The sequence below is a fragment of the Salvia splendens genome, chromosome 5 (genome assembly GCF_004379255.2).
Source record: "Salvia splendens isolate huo1 chromosome 5, SspV2, whole genome shotgun sequence".
Lineage (NCBI taxonomy): Eukaryota > Viridiplantae > Streptophyta > Magnoliopsida > Lamiales > Lamiaceae > Salvia > Salvia splendens.
Window position 1 is genome coordinate 11,862,375 of NC_056036.1, and position 13,856 is coordinate 11,876,230.

The 13,856-nt window shown below is 42.4% G+C and overlaps 2 protein-coding genes across 2 annotated transcripts; one reads left to right on the plus strand and one right to left on the minus strand.

Moving 5' to 3' along the window:
- Window positions 1–936: 936 nt before the first annotated feature.
- Window positions 937–4,972, minus strand: LOC121805278 (cellulose synthase-like protein E1). The gene is made up of 8 exons (XM_042205080.1): window positions 4,469–4,972; window positions 4,059–4,377; window positions 2,986–3,126; window positions 2,772–2,900; window positions 2,462–2,674; window positions 2,141–2,365; window positions 1,712–2,059; window positions 937–1,620 (listed from the first exon to the last, which is right to left on the minus strand). The coding sequence occupies exons 1-8, from the start codon at window positions 4,720–4,722 to the stop codon at window positions 1,069–1,071; spliced, it is 2,181 nt and encodes a 726-aa protein (XP_042061014.1). The 5' UTR covers window positions 4,723–4,972; the 3' UTR covers window positions 937–1,068.
- A 7,183-nt stretch (window positions 4,973–12,155) lies between these two features.
- LOC121802325 (60S ribosomal protein L15-like) lies at window positions 12,156–13,815 on the plus strand. The gene is made up of 4 exons (XM_042201968.1): window positions 12,156–12,278; window positions 12,379–12,536; window positions 12,887–13,084; window positions 13,419–13,815. The coding sequence occupies exons 1-4, from the start codon at window positions 12,275–12,277 to the stop codon at window positions 13,662–13,664; spliced, it is 606 nt and encodes a 201-aa protein (XP_042057902.1). The 5' UTR covers window positions 12,156–12,274; the 3' UTR covers window positions 13,665–13,815.
- Window positions 13,816–13,856: the final 41 nt, after the last annotated feature.

Sequence of the window (13,856 nt, forward strand, 5' to 3'; positions counted from 1 at the left end):
GGCCAAAAGGAAGGCGAAGGCGGCCGCGTCTGGATCGGCTCCCCCGCAGGCGGCGCCTCCTCCGTCTGCTCAGCTCATGGCCTCAGCGATCGAGGAGTTAGGAGGTTTTCGCGAGGTGGTTGAGTATGAGTTTATACTTGACGCCCAAAACAGCCTTCATCAGGAAACTGATCCGGAAAAACGATAGAGGACTGAGAAGATGATCAAGAATTTGAGCCAGGAGTTAAATTTAGATGACTAGTTAGGCTTTTTTTTTTAAATTTAGTAATTTAGTTTAATGCAGTTTATTTTAAAGCTAAGTATGATGTAGTTTTATTTTTTTTTCTAAGTATGATGTAGTTTTTTAAAAATTAAGTAATGTAGTTTTTTTTTGCATTTGTGTTGTTTAATATAATATATTTTGGTATTTTAGTAATTAAAAACAAAATTAAAAAACAATAATATTAAAATTAAAATAAAAAATGGTTAATAGATAAGGCACCACCATTGCAGAAGGAAGGGGCAGGCTGATGTGGCAACCACTGGTGCTCTCACTAGGGCTTTCATTAGGGCATCCATTGTGGATGCTCTCAAATCCCTAGACAATATTTTATTTATGTCCATAGAATTAATTCATTTTTGGCAAGTTTTTAAACACATTCGGATATTTTCCACAAATTTTAACATTAATGTCAATTTTCCCTATAAGTACAATATTAAATTCAAGAATTAGGACGTCGTTATATGTATAATCTAGACTATGCCTACAATTCTCTGTTTGGGTTGGAGTGAGAAAATTGCACACTACTTTCAGGATTGTATACTTTTTAAGACCAGTTTCAAAATTGATGAAAACTACCATAATTCTATCAAAGTTGTTTATGATTTTTAAAATCAATAAAATGACTTTGAAATGTAAACATAAATGAAGTGTTAAATTGAAAACAAGGTACATCGTAGTCAAGAAATATATTTATTGAAGAGTTTCATGATACTCCTTACTATCCAAAGTAGTGATCACAGCAGGCCTTTTGCAGTTGAATGAATTAAATCAAAGGCATGTAGTCCATTACAAATGATAATCGTTTTCTACAGCAAAGAAGACAAGCTACACAAAGACACAGCCATCAACGTACTTTTAAACGTGACAACACTAGGCAAGCTCCCCTTATCAGATCGAACAAAAGCAGCATTGTAAAGGGGCAAATTCATCAAAACCAGAACTCCACACAAAATAGCCTGCAAACCCAAGCTCCGATGGAAAGCCTCGACTTCGCCTGCCCAAATCACTCTCACCACCGTGCCAACTAAGCAAAAAACATTCAGCATTGCTAGAGTTGCCAATATGGTGAACGCTGGAGTAGTGGCTCCGAACTCCATCTTCTCTTGTCCGTATCTCTCCAACACGTCCGCATCAGACACTTTGGCTGATATCACAAATCCTGAATCAGAATATCCCACCACCTTCAACAAGGTGTCCGTCACTGCAAACACATACGAGCTTGTTCTCTTGTACAGCCACATCCTCTGCTCGTTCCACCACCCTAGGGCCGTCCCTCCAGACCAGAGATACTCGAGAAAGCTGTACACAAGCTCAGCAGTCACCACGTAGGCGAATGGAAGAAACCACATGCTTGACACCTATTTTGTTTTTTCATAACAAATTAGAAGGATGTTTTTGATCGAAAATCTTAAGCATTGATCACAAGTCAGAACATAACATGTGGTGTACCTGTGGAAACAAGGGGACTCCCTTGAATAGATAGAGAGATGGTATAACGGTGTAGAATAACGTTGCAAAGCAGTTAACTGACCAGAAGCAATAGGTGCAATATCCCATTATTAGGCCGACGTTTATCTTTCCAAGTCCATAACAAATGGGGCTGTATTTTGACAAGAGAATCTGCAGGTCTCCTTCTGACCATCTTTTGTGCTGTACAAGATTTTGATCGAGGGTCGTTGCTGCTAGACCCAAGAAAGCGGCTCTTTCAGGGTTGAAGAAAATGGATTTCCACCCTCGACATTGAATTGAAAGCCCGGTGATCACATCCTCAACCGGGCAGCCATACTTCAAGCCCATCTACACAGCCATGGAACAATCAACATTGTCATATATTTGAAGAAATCACACACAGAGGGGAGAGGCGGGGGGGAGAGAAACCTCGTGGCCCCATTGAGTATTTAGCTCAAATGTGCAGCTTGCTAATGCCTTGACTCTTTCTTCCAGTTCAGCAATACTCTCTCCACTTCTTGAAACTGCCCTTCCCTTCCATTTGAACACTGAAGCTTCAGTGAATTTTCTTCCACAGAGAGTGTCCCGTCTGTGGAAGCAGCCGGTTCCAACGTACATAGGTCCACCACAAGCATCCAAACCAGGAAACTCGAACTGAACTGCCAAAATGTCAGCAGAAGAAAAGAAAAAAAGAAAAAAAGCAAATCAAGTGCGGTATGATCAGTGATATGATAGAGATTGTGCATTCACCTCAGAGAGAACTCTCAATGAGCCACCATAGAGTTCATTCCTAGTAAGGTTGTGGAATTTCTGGGGATATTGTACATAAGCAACCTCGTGGCCATTGTCTTCATCCAAGAAGAAGCAGAGTGCATCTCGAATGGATTGTGAGTCATTAGAGTACATGTCACAGTCAACATTAAGAATTATAGGTCCATTGCTGATCTCTGATGATACTCTTATCTGCATACAAGAAGAAGAATTACTATATTAGGACTCACATCATCTCAAAACATAACATTTCAGGCACACGTGTCGAAAAATGCATGATGAAGCTCACCAAAGCGTTCATAGCTCCGGCTTTGAAATTGTGAAAATGGTGGGGGCGCTTCTCGCGAGCCAAATACACCAAAGTTGGAAGTCTGCAGCCTTCAACGTCAGTTGCTTCTCCATCCCTGTCGATTATCATCTGAAAAATATGAACAAGGATGTCATCCCTATTAATTCTTGAAAGAAAAATAATGTCATGCTTTTAGAACTGAAGGAGCAATTACATGTAGTATGGCATCATGATCCGTTTTCGACCTATAAGAATCCCAGCTTGAAAATCCTCTGTGCTCTATTAGTGTGGATTTGGAGACCGTCCCAAGTTTCTTTGCTAGCTCAATCCTGTTCTCCATGTCTTCATACAATTTCTGCGCATAGCATACGCTTACATGATTGGTTAGAATATCTGCCAAAAAATATTAGGGAAAATTTATTCACATTTTGGTGGTTCCACCTTTCTTTCTCATGTTCTCCATGGGGGAAAATATAGAAAAATAGGCAAAAATATTATCACGTCGATACCTCAAAATAATATTACTATTAATTGAATTAAAATGAGGGAAAATGGGCTGCACAATATGTAAAAAGAATGGATAATCGATGAACGTTTGCATTCAATAACAAAAATTCTGTGAACGGAAAACGCTTCATTCAAGATACTCCGTATAAAGTAGCAGATGAAGAATCAATTACACTAATATACAATACTACTCCCTCCGTCCTACTTTAGGAGTCCCGGTTCGGCATTTTTAGGTGTCGCACTTTAGGAGTCCCGGTTGGAATATTCCATAAATAGTAATAAGCCTCACATTCTTCTAACCTTTTTCCACTTACGTTTTATTATAAAACTAATAAATAAAAGTAGGATCCACATTCCACTACCTCTTTTCAACCACTTCCCTTTATATTTCTTAAAACTCGTGCTGAACTCAAATGAAACTCCTAAAGTGGGACAGAGGGGTACTTTCCCATTTTTGGACGTTCATCAACATCAGTAACTATCTATTTATAGTTAGTTTTTGTGAACGGGTGTATAAATTTTTGCTGACTCCAAAATTCAAACCTATCTATGTAATACACGTATTTGATACTTTGCCATAAAAAAGGCACCCCAAAGAAACAAGTTAAAACAAACAGGCAGTATAATTTACCAAAATTGATGTATAGTACATACTCCATTGATTTTCATGAAAGTAGATGTACTTCAGTATATTTTTAGATTCGATGAGAGATCTGAAATCGAAAGTGACAAGTTGGATTTATTTCCAAATGCAGGTGAAAATAAAGCCTCGAATATCACCTTGATTGAATCGAAACGATGTCGTTGCTCCGGTTCCAAGAGGGCAGATTGTGTCGTAAAATAGGCTTGTGGTGAGCGCGGCTCGACTCTGAAATTCTTGCAATACGGCAGCCAATGCTTAGCAAAGGCGGATGCTTCCAAAAGAGCATAAAAGGTGAGGTCGGAAGCAGCATCGTCGGAGAGATACACCGCCAGTTTCTCCGCCGGATAATCATAAGCCATCACTGATAAAACAGTGTTGATCACCAGCATCGGCGGCTCTATTTCTGGATCAGCCGTGCATACGAATATGTCCACACCACCCAAATCACCCTCGGGCCTATTCACAATCACAAACCCCAACCAACTAATTCAACTTCAATTGATAGTAACACTATAAAAAGATAATCAAAGTTAGTGAAGAAAAAGACCTCTTGGAGAGCCTTTCTTTGAAGGTGCGGCGATAAACGCGATTCCATCGATGGGACTGAGTCAGGATCCAGTAGAACCCGAACCATATTTCTGCTCCAACCATTCCCATCCAAACAATCCTCCCATTTTCGATCACGTGAGTTGCTCTGTAAATCCAAATCAGAATGATTCCTGCAAATATCGAACTAGCAAACACCTTGTAAACTAGATCCCCCTTTGCGTTCTTGGTTTCGAACAGTGAGTTTTCGGACATGTTTATTAGTCAAAGATAAGATTTTAATTTTTTAGCATACGCAGCCAGGGAATAAACTGCTTTCCTGGATGAAGACGATGCATTCCGCCGCAATAATGATAAAAAAAAGTTGACCAAAATTAGATGTTTTTTTTCTTCTTCTTAGTAGCTGTAATCAACTTAAGCTCAATATATTCATATAATAATGAATTAATGATGGTAAGAGAGAGACTCAAGAATCCTCACATAGAATAATTAATGTTACAATCTTCACCAGAGAACTCCTTTTTGAATGTTATGGAATAGAAATTAGAGATGAAGAGATATGACGTTTTAAGAAGGACCTCTGCTTTATGCCTGTTTCCCATAAAACAACGGCAAAACTATCTAAAGAATGAATAGGTTTTGATATGGAGTATGTAAATGTAAAAATCATGGATTAAATATGCCCGGTCAATGGATTTTGACCAAATAATAAATGTGACGAGACATTTAATTTTGTGAAATTAAATGACATAGCGTCGATCTACATTTTACGTAGGTAAATGTAGTATATTCACTTTCTCAAATCCGATTTCCGGTGAGTGAGAAATAGTGGATTAAAGTTGGGCATAATTAGCTTTTAATTAAAGCTTGGAGATGGAGCTTAGGGAATAATTAACTAGTATTAATTATCCCACATTGGAGGATTAACACATCTTTAATGTGTATAAATTAAGTGACTTTATGTTACTTAATAATTATAGTGGACCAAGATGGGTGAAAGAGCCCACACGCGCGCACACGCGCGCGCCGCCGCCCGCCCGTGCTCGTGGTCGCGGGCGCGGGCGCGGGCCGCGGGCCCGAGCCCGATCTCGATCTCGATCTCGGCAATTGGTCTTTGGGTGGTCTTTGGGCTTGGTGCTTGGCCCAAACTATTCTTTTTGGACCACCGCCGAGTCAGCAATCCAAGTGGCTTGACACGTCGTCAAGCGAGGCACAGTCACGGTTGCCACGTGAGAAATCCACACGCTCCACACACGGGTGGCACATTACAGCCACACGCCTGTAACCGACGTCGGTTACGTTTTTGCCATGATGAGGCTTCAATGGCTGGTTGACCCTGCATGGTGGTTGGCCTATAAATAGGCTAGCCATACCACTGCATTAGGACACACACCTACAAGCATTCTCTGCATAAGCTCTCTCCCTCTCCCTGCATTGTCTTTCTGTCGAAGCTCTGCCCTCTCCTCCATCCCGTTCGCCGGAGCTCTGCTGATTGCGGTGCTGCATCAGAAGAGACATAGCCGTTTTACCTTTGGGGACGACACGCCAAACCGAGAGCACTACCGGGGCGTATCTCGTCTTGCGGGAAGAGGCCTCCTCGACTCGGCTGTCATAGCATACTGGTTTAGTTGTTCCATTTTCGTTGTAACTTCAGTTCATTTTTGTATTCCTTCTTTTGGGTTGTATTACGCCCGGTTTTGTTATCTTGTAATCCCAGAAACCAACAATCGCAAGACGAGATAACTTGCCTTTGAAGGAATTTGGACTTCTAAACTGAACTAAAACTTTCGAAATATTAAACACCTTTGCTGGAGATGTCTACCGACTCCAACACCGCCGCTGCCACCACCGCCGCCGCCATTCCCTCCACCATGGCGACCACTGGACCGGTCAACACTTCATCGGCTCCCTCGATGATGCCAACTCCCGGCTTCCCAGCTGCCTCATCCACCGTCCCTTGGGTTTGGGACAACCCCTTCGGGGCGTCCACTGGTTCCACCTTTGGTGGTTCGGTTGGTTCCACTTTTAGTGGTTCCTTCGGGTCCTTTAACGGATCGAGTGCTGGGGCCTTCGGGTCTCACACGAATGCTGGGACCTTCGGGTCTCATGCGGGTGCTAGTCCCTTCGGGGCTGGTACGACCATGGCGGGCTCTATGCCCAACATGAATGGTGCGGGCTCTATGCCCAACATGAACGGAATTGGTTCCTTCCAAGGACCAACTGCGGCACCTTTGGCACCAAGAATGATGCCACCTGCCGAGAAACCACCAAAGTTTGGAGGATCTGACTTCAAGCGGTGGTATCAAAAGATGTTGTTCTACTTGACAACATTGGGCGTCGCCAACTTCCTCACGGAGAACGAGCCGCCCGCGCCAAGCGACCAAGAGACTAGGCTCGAAGTCATGGCGGACTATGAAGCTTGGAGAAAAGGGGATTATTTATGTAAAAACTTTATTTTAAGTGCATTAGATGATAGCCTCTATAATGTATACTCCAATGTAACCACATCTAAACAAATGTGGGAAAGCCTAGAGAAGAAATATAGCATAGACAATGCTGCAGGGACTGAACAGGTTGTAGCATCCAAGTTTATGGACTACAAGATGGTCGACTCTCGACCCATCATGGAGCAAGTCCAAGAGCTCCAAATGATCATCCACTCCTTAGTGGCTGAAGGGATGACCTTGCCCGATAAATTCCTAAGGTGCACGATCATTGACAAGCTCCCTCCAAGTTGGAAGGACTTCAAGAGTTATCTCAAGCACAAGCGAAAGCAGATGACCCTTGAAGACTTGATCGTGAAGTTGCGCATTGAGGCCGACGTGCGCAAAAGTGATCAGAAGGCTAAAGGCTTCACCCCAAATGAAGCCAAAGCCAACCTGTTGGAGCGGGGCGGTCCCTCCAACAAACGCCCTCGCCCAAACCGTCCAAACGACAAAGGGAAGGGAAAGCAGCCTTCAAAGAAGTTTGAAGGCGACTGCTACAAGTGTGGCAAACCAGGCCACTTTGCTAAAGACTGCCGCAGCAAGAAGAAGAAGCCGGCAGCCCACGTCGTTGAGAAGGAGTTCAAGGACTGGGATGAGAATGACCTCATTGCAGTGGTCACTGAAGAGGTTAACCTTGTTGATAACAAGGGAGGCTGGTACATCGACACCGGCGCTACTGCTCATGTTTGCTCCGACAGGAGCAAGTTTGCCTCCTACACTGCTGTTGAAGGGAGGAAGATCAACATGGGGAATCAAGCATCGTCAGAAGTCCTCGGCGTTGGCAACGTGATTCTCATGATGACGTCTGGCCTAACTATCACTTTAAAGGATGTGCTGCATGTCCCGGACATCCGCAAGAACCTAGTGTCAGGATCAATACTAGTTAATAAAGGGTTTAAACTTGTATTTGAGTCCGATAGGTTTGTCTTGTATAAGTTTGGAAAATCCATCGGAAAAGGTTATGTAACCGATGGGCTTTTCAAGCTTAGTGTAGCAACTCGAAGTGTTGCGAAGCCATTGGCCAATAAGAATAAAGCATCTACTTCCTCTTATTTGATTGAGTCTTCAAATTTGTGGCATTGTAGATTGGGACATGTAAATTCAAAAGCCATTAAAAGATTAGTAAATTTAGATTTACTAAAGGCTAATGAATTGGATATCCAAGATAAATGTGAAATTTGTCTTGAAGCAAAAATGACTAAGTTGCCGTTTCACTCGGTTGAACGAAGCACAAAACCCCTTGAATTAATTCACACGGATGTATGTGATTTAAAGATGTTGCAAACTAGAGGTGGTAAAAAGTACTTTATCACTTTCATAGATGATTGCACAAGATATTGCTACATTTATCTTTTAAGAAGCAAAGATGAAGCAATAGAGGCGTTCAAAAATTATAAGAACGAAGTTGAGAATCAACTTGGTTGTAAAATCAAAATGATTCGAAGCGATAGAGGAGGCGAATATGTAGCCCCGTTTGAGGAGTTATGCAACGCAAGTGGTATAATTCATCAAACAACTGCTCCATATTCACCACAATCTAATGGTGTTGCAGAACGCAAGAATCGAACTCTAAAAGAGATGATGAATGCACTGCTACTCAGTTCAGGATTACCACATAACATGTGGGGGGAAGCTGTTTTGACAGCAAACTATATCTTGAATAAAATCCCTCTCAAAGGAAAAGATGTTACTCCTTATGAGTTGTGGAAGGGAAGGAAGCCATCCTACAAATACCTCAAAGTGTGGGGGTGTTTGGCAAAGGTGATGGTTCCTCCGCCCAAAGAAGTTACAATCGGACCTAAGACGATTGATTGCATCTTCATTGGATATGCACTTAACAGTAGTGCATATCGATTTGTTGTTCACAAGTCTGAAATATCGACTATCACAGTATGAACAACAATTGAGTCGAGGAATGCTGTATTTCTCGAAAATACCTTTCCCTGCAAAGATAAGGAAAAGGTATCAACCAATTCTGAGACAAGAATTGAAGAAGCCACTAGTTCTAAACAAGTGGAAGAAGAAGCCACTAGTTCTAAATCAACAGATGCGGAACCTGAATCGCGCAAGCGTGCAAGGCCCGATCCAAAAGATACAGTACTAAGACGTGGTAATAGAGTCAGAACACCAAAAACTTTTGGTCCTGACTACATTGCTTTCATGTTGGATGAAGAACCAACATCGATAAAAGTAGCATTTGCTGGCCCAGACGGGCTGCATTGGAGAGAAGCTGTTCAAAGCGAAATTGATTCAATTTTGCTAAACCACACATGGGTGTTGGTTGATTTGCCCGAAGGTGCTAAACCTTTAGGATGCAAATGGGTTCTTAAAAGAAAGTTTAAGGCCGATGGAACAGTTGATAAGTATAAAGCCCGATTAGTAGTAAAGGGTTTTAAACAAAAAGAAGGACATGACTTCTTCGATACCTATTCACCTGTAACAAGGATTACATCTATCCGGGTGCTTCTCGCTATTGCTGCATTGCACAATCTCGAGATTCATCAAATGGATGTAAAGACCGCGTTTCTGAATGGTGAACTAGAAGACGAAATCTACATGGAACAACCCGAAGGGTTTGTAGTACCTGGACAAGAGAAAAAGGTATGCAAGCTCGTGAAATCCCTATATGGATTGAAACAAGCGCCATTGCAATGGCACTTGAAGTTTGATAATGTGATGTTATCAAATGGGTTTAAAATCAACGAGTGCGACAAATGTGTCTACATCAAGAGCACTAATAACGGTCATGTTATAGTGTGTCTCTACGTTGATGATATGTTAATCTTGGGTAGCAACACTCAAGTAATTAAGGATACAAAGGCCATGTTAAAGAGAAACTTTGACATGAAAGACATGGGTCTAGCCGATGTAATTCTTGGAATGAAGATTCTAAGAACGAATGATGGAATCATCTTAACACAATCACATTATGTTGAGAAGATATTGAATAAATTCAAAGCCTATGATGGCGCGCCGGTTAAGACTCCAATTGAACTCGACGTTCACTTGAGCAAAAACAAAGGCGAGCCCGTTGCACAAGAAGAGTATGTACGGGTCATCGGGTGCATTATGTACTTGACTAATTGCACTCGACCTGACATTGCTTGTGCCGTGAACAAGTTAAGTCGTTACACGAGCAATCCAAGCAAAGAGCATTGGAGAGCTCTTGTGAGGGTTTTGAGATATTTAAAACACACTCAAAATCTTGGGCTACACTTCTCGAGATACCCCCCGGTACTTGAAGGGTACTGTGATGCCAATTGGATATCCGATAATAGAGACTCACTTTCAACAAGTGGATATGTCTTTACTATTGGGGGTGGTGCTGTATCGTGGAAATCCACAAAACAGACCTGTATAGCCCGATCAACAATGGAATCGGAGTTCATTGCCTTGGATAAGGCTGGTGAGGAAGCCGAGTGGCTTAAGAACTTCCTTGAAGACATTCCATGTTGGTCTAAGCCAGTGCCACCAGTGCTGATTCACTGCGATAGCCAAGCGGCTATTGGAAGGGCAAACAATGGTTTCTATAACGGTAAGTCTCGACATATACGTCGACGACATAACACCGTGAGACATTTGATCACAACAGGGGTGATTACAATTGACTATGTGAAGTCAATAGATAATCTAGCGGATCCGCTAACCAAAGGGTTAAACCGTGATCAAATGAATAAGTTGCTAGAGGGAATGGGTTTGAAATCCACAAACTAAAGAATTGTCATAGTGGTAACCCAACCATGATGACTGGAGATCCCAAGAACTTGGTTCAAAGGGACAACTAAGCTATGAGAGTTCATGGAAAAACACTCAAACTATATCTATTCCCTAGAGAGCAATAGAGTGTTGGAGAACTTGCCTCATGGTAAAGGCTAAGTCTATGACTTTTAATGGTTCTTAAGGATCTCAAAGAGATGGAATTCTCAAAGAGACCAAGTATGGCAAGGTACTTGACTAAGAATCACCTATGTAAGTGCGAAGTGTGGTCGCTTCATAAAAAAAAACGCACTTATGAATCCAAAGTGGTGTCCAAGACCGCAATGGACACAAAACGTGAGAACGGATGAGGTTGAGGTGTTTAAGTGTTAACACCATTGTCTCGGTGCACGCCGTGGGGGATTAGTTCAAAGCATCGCGCTACTAAGCCGCCTGTGTATCCGATGGTGTCGACTATGGAGGGTTCAAAGTCAACAACTACCTATCCTTATGCTTATATACCTCGCGAGGGTTGAGCTTGTGTCTGCATGCATATGCATTCGGCTATTTCCACTCATGTGGGGGATTGTAAAAATCATGGATTAAATATGCCCGGTCAATGGATTTTGACCAAATAATAAATGTGACGAGACATTTAATTTTGTGAAATTAAATGACATAGCGTCGATCTACATTTTACGTAGGTAAATGTAGTATATTCACTTTCTCAAATCCGATTTCCGGTGAGTGAGAAATAGTGGATTAAAGTTGGGCATAATTAGCTTTTAATTAAAGCTTGGAGATGGAGCTTAGGGAATAATTAACTAGTATTAATTATCCCACATTGGAGGATTAACACATCTTTAATGTGTATAAATTAAGTGACTTTATGTTACTTAATAATTATAGTGGACCAAGATGGGTGAAAGAGCCCACACGCGCGCACACGCGCGCGCCGCCCGCCGCCCGCCCGCCCGAGCCCGAGCCCGTGCCCGTGCACGTGCTCGTGCTCGTGCTCGTGCTCGCGGGCGCGGGCCGCGGGCCGCGGGCCTCGGGCCTCGGGCCCGAGCCCGATCTCGATCTCGATCTTGGACTTGGACTTGGATCTTGGCAATTGGTCTTTGGGCTTGGTGCTTGGCCCAAACTATTCTTTTTGGACCACCGCCGAGTCAGCAATCCAAGTGGCTTGACACGTCGTCAAGCGAGGCACAGTCACGGTTGCCACGTGAGAAATCCACACGCTCCACACACGGGTGGCACATTACAGCCACACGCCTGTAACCGACGTCGGTTACGTTTTTGCCATGATGAGGCTTCAATGGCTGGTTAGCACTACCGGGGCGTATCTCGTCTTGCGGGAAGAGGCCTCCTCGACTCGGCTGTCATAGCATACTGGTTTAGTTGTTCCATTTTCGTTGTAACTTCAGTTCATTTTTGTATTCCTTCTTTTGGGTTGTATTACGCCCGGTTTTGTTATCTTGTAATCCCAGAAACCAACAGTAAACTCTCCAATGTCTAAAGTGCAAAAACATGGCTCCAAAATTCAAAATTAAACACACTCTAAAAACCTAATTTAGTTATCGGGCACTGCAGCGTTTGAAGACTCAGTAACCACCGCTGCAGCAATGGGTAATTCAATTCTCATCTCCTTCGTTCCTAATCTGATTAACTTCTAATTTTCCTTCTGTTTTTCACTTCCACCGAAATAATGATGAATTTGAGATCGCAGGTGCTTACACGTACGTGTCGGAGCTGTGGAAGAAGAAGCAATCAGATGTGATGCGGTTCCTGCTTAGGGTTCGCTGCTGGGAGTACCGTCAGCTTCCCGCTGTTGTACGCGTCACCCGCCCCGACAAGGCCAGCCGCCTCGGCTACAAGGCCAAGCAGGTTGACTGCCAAATCTATTCTTTTTTATTTCTGCTTCTAATCTGCCAAATTAGGGTTGGTAATTTCACACTTCACTGCTCCAAGTCGAGTATACACAAATACAATCAAAGTGAATTTCATATATGTGAGAAACTTAGCGTCATTATATTTTTGGTTGTGAGCTAAATTCTTAGGGTTGATTATAGTGTCGATCGGCTGAAGAGGTCTTACTGCCTGATTTTGTATTATCATATTAACATTTTTTGTTTGCTAAATCGTTGATGCACAGTTACTTGTTCAGCTTGCACGTATGCACTTTTGTGAGTTTCCTTTTCTTTTTTTTATGATTACCAACTCAATTTACTTTCTAGGGTTATGTCATCTACCGTGTCCACATGAGGCGTGGTGGAAGGAAGAGGCCAGTTTCCAAGGGTATTGTTTACGGAAAGCCCACCAACCAGGGTGTTACTCAGCTGAAATTCCAGCGAAGCAAGCAGTCAGTCGCGGAGGAACGAGCTGGAAGGAAACTCGATGGCCTTAGGGTTCTGAGTTCTTACTGGATTAATGAGGTTTGCTTCAACCACATTCTTTGTATGTGTCTGCTTGGGTGTTTTTTTCATTCTTTTATGATTTATCATGCTAATGACCAATTTAATCCTCAGCCAAAAATAAAGAAGCAGTTACTTATGGCCAACTAAAGTGGTTCTGATCCTAAAATGCAAAACTACTGATAATTCTTGAAAATTGCAAGATACTCCTTAATGTGTTGATTTGGACTATGAAATTAACAGTAGGATGTCAAATAACAAGGCTGGCAATTTGTGCTTTTGAACTTGAAATTGGTTACTTCTTTGCAATCTAATCGTAAATGCAGTGCGCTTGACTTGTTGTCTAAAACTTCAGGACTCTACTTACAAGTACTTTGAGGTGATTTTGATTGATCCGGCTCATACTACTATTCGCAACGACCCAAGAATCAACTGGATCTGCAATCCAGTCCACAAACACAGGGAGCTTCGCGGTCTCACTTCTGCTGGAAAGAAGTACAGAGGTCTCAGGGGCAGAGGGCATTTGCACCACAAAGCACGCCCCTCGAGAAGGGCTACCTGGAAAAGGAACCAGATCCTTTCCCTCCGTCGCTACCGCTAAGCTTCGTGATAATTTTGATGTTACCATAATAGAGGATATCTTGCTAAAAAGATACTATTGTTGGAACATGTTTTTTCTTTTTTCTTATTAAATGGGGATATCTTGCTACTTCTGTTTTAAAGTCAAATGCCATTCTTGTTTTGTGTTGTTACCTAGTTTATTCATGTTTGTTAATTAGAAATCTGTTGCATG

What these genes read in the sequence shown, in the direction of transcription:
- LOC121805278 (XM_042205080.1), bottom strand. Translation starts at nt 4,722, where the DNA reads ATGTCCGAAAACTCACTGTTCGAAACCAAGAACGCAAAGGGGGATCTA. An exon ending in ATCGTTTCGATTCAATCAAG is followed by an intron (nt 3,127 to 4,058) that starts GTGATATTCGAG and finishes TGCTATGCGCAG; the next exon opens with AAATTGTATGAAGACATGGA. An exon ending in GAGTCCCCTTGTTTCCACAG is followed by an intron (nt 1,621 to 1,711) that starts GTACACCACATG and finishes AAAACAAAATAG; the next exon opens with GTGTCAAGCATGTGGTTTCT.
- LOC121802325 (XM_042201968.1), top strand. An exon ending in TCGGCTACAAGGCCAAGCAG is followed by an intron (nt 12,537 to 12,886) that starts GTTGACTGCCAA and finishes TTTACTTTCTAG; the next exon opens with GGTTATGTCATCTACCGTGT. An exon ending in GTTCTTACTGGATTAATGAG is followed by an intron (nt 13,085 to 13,418) that starts GTTTGCTTCAAC and finishes CTAAAACTTCAG; the next exon opens with GACTCTACTTACAAGTACTT.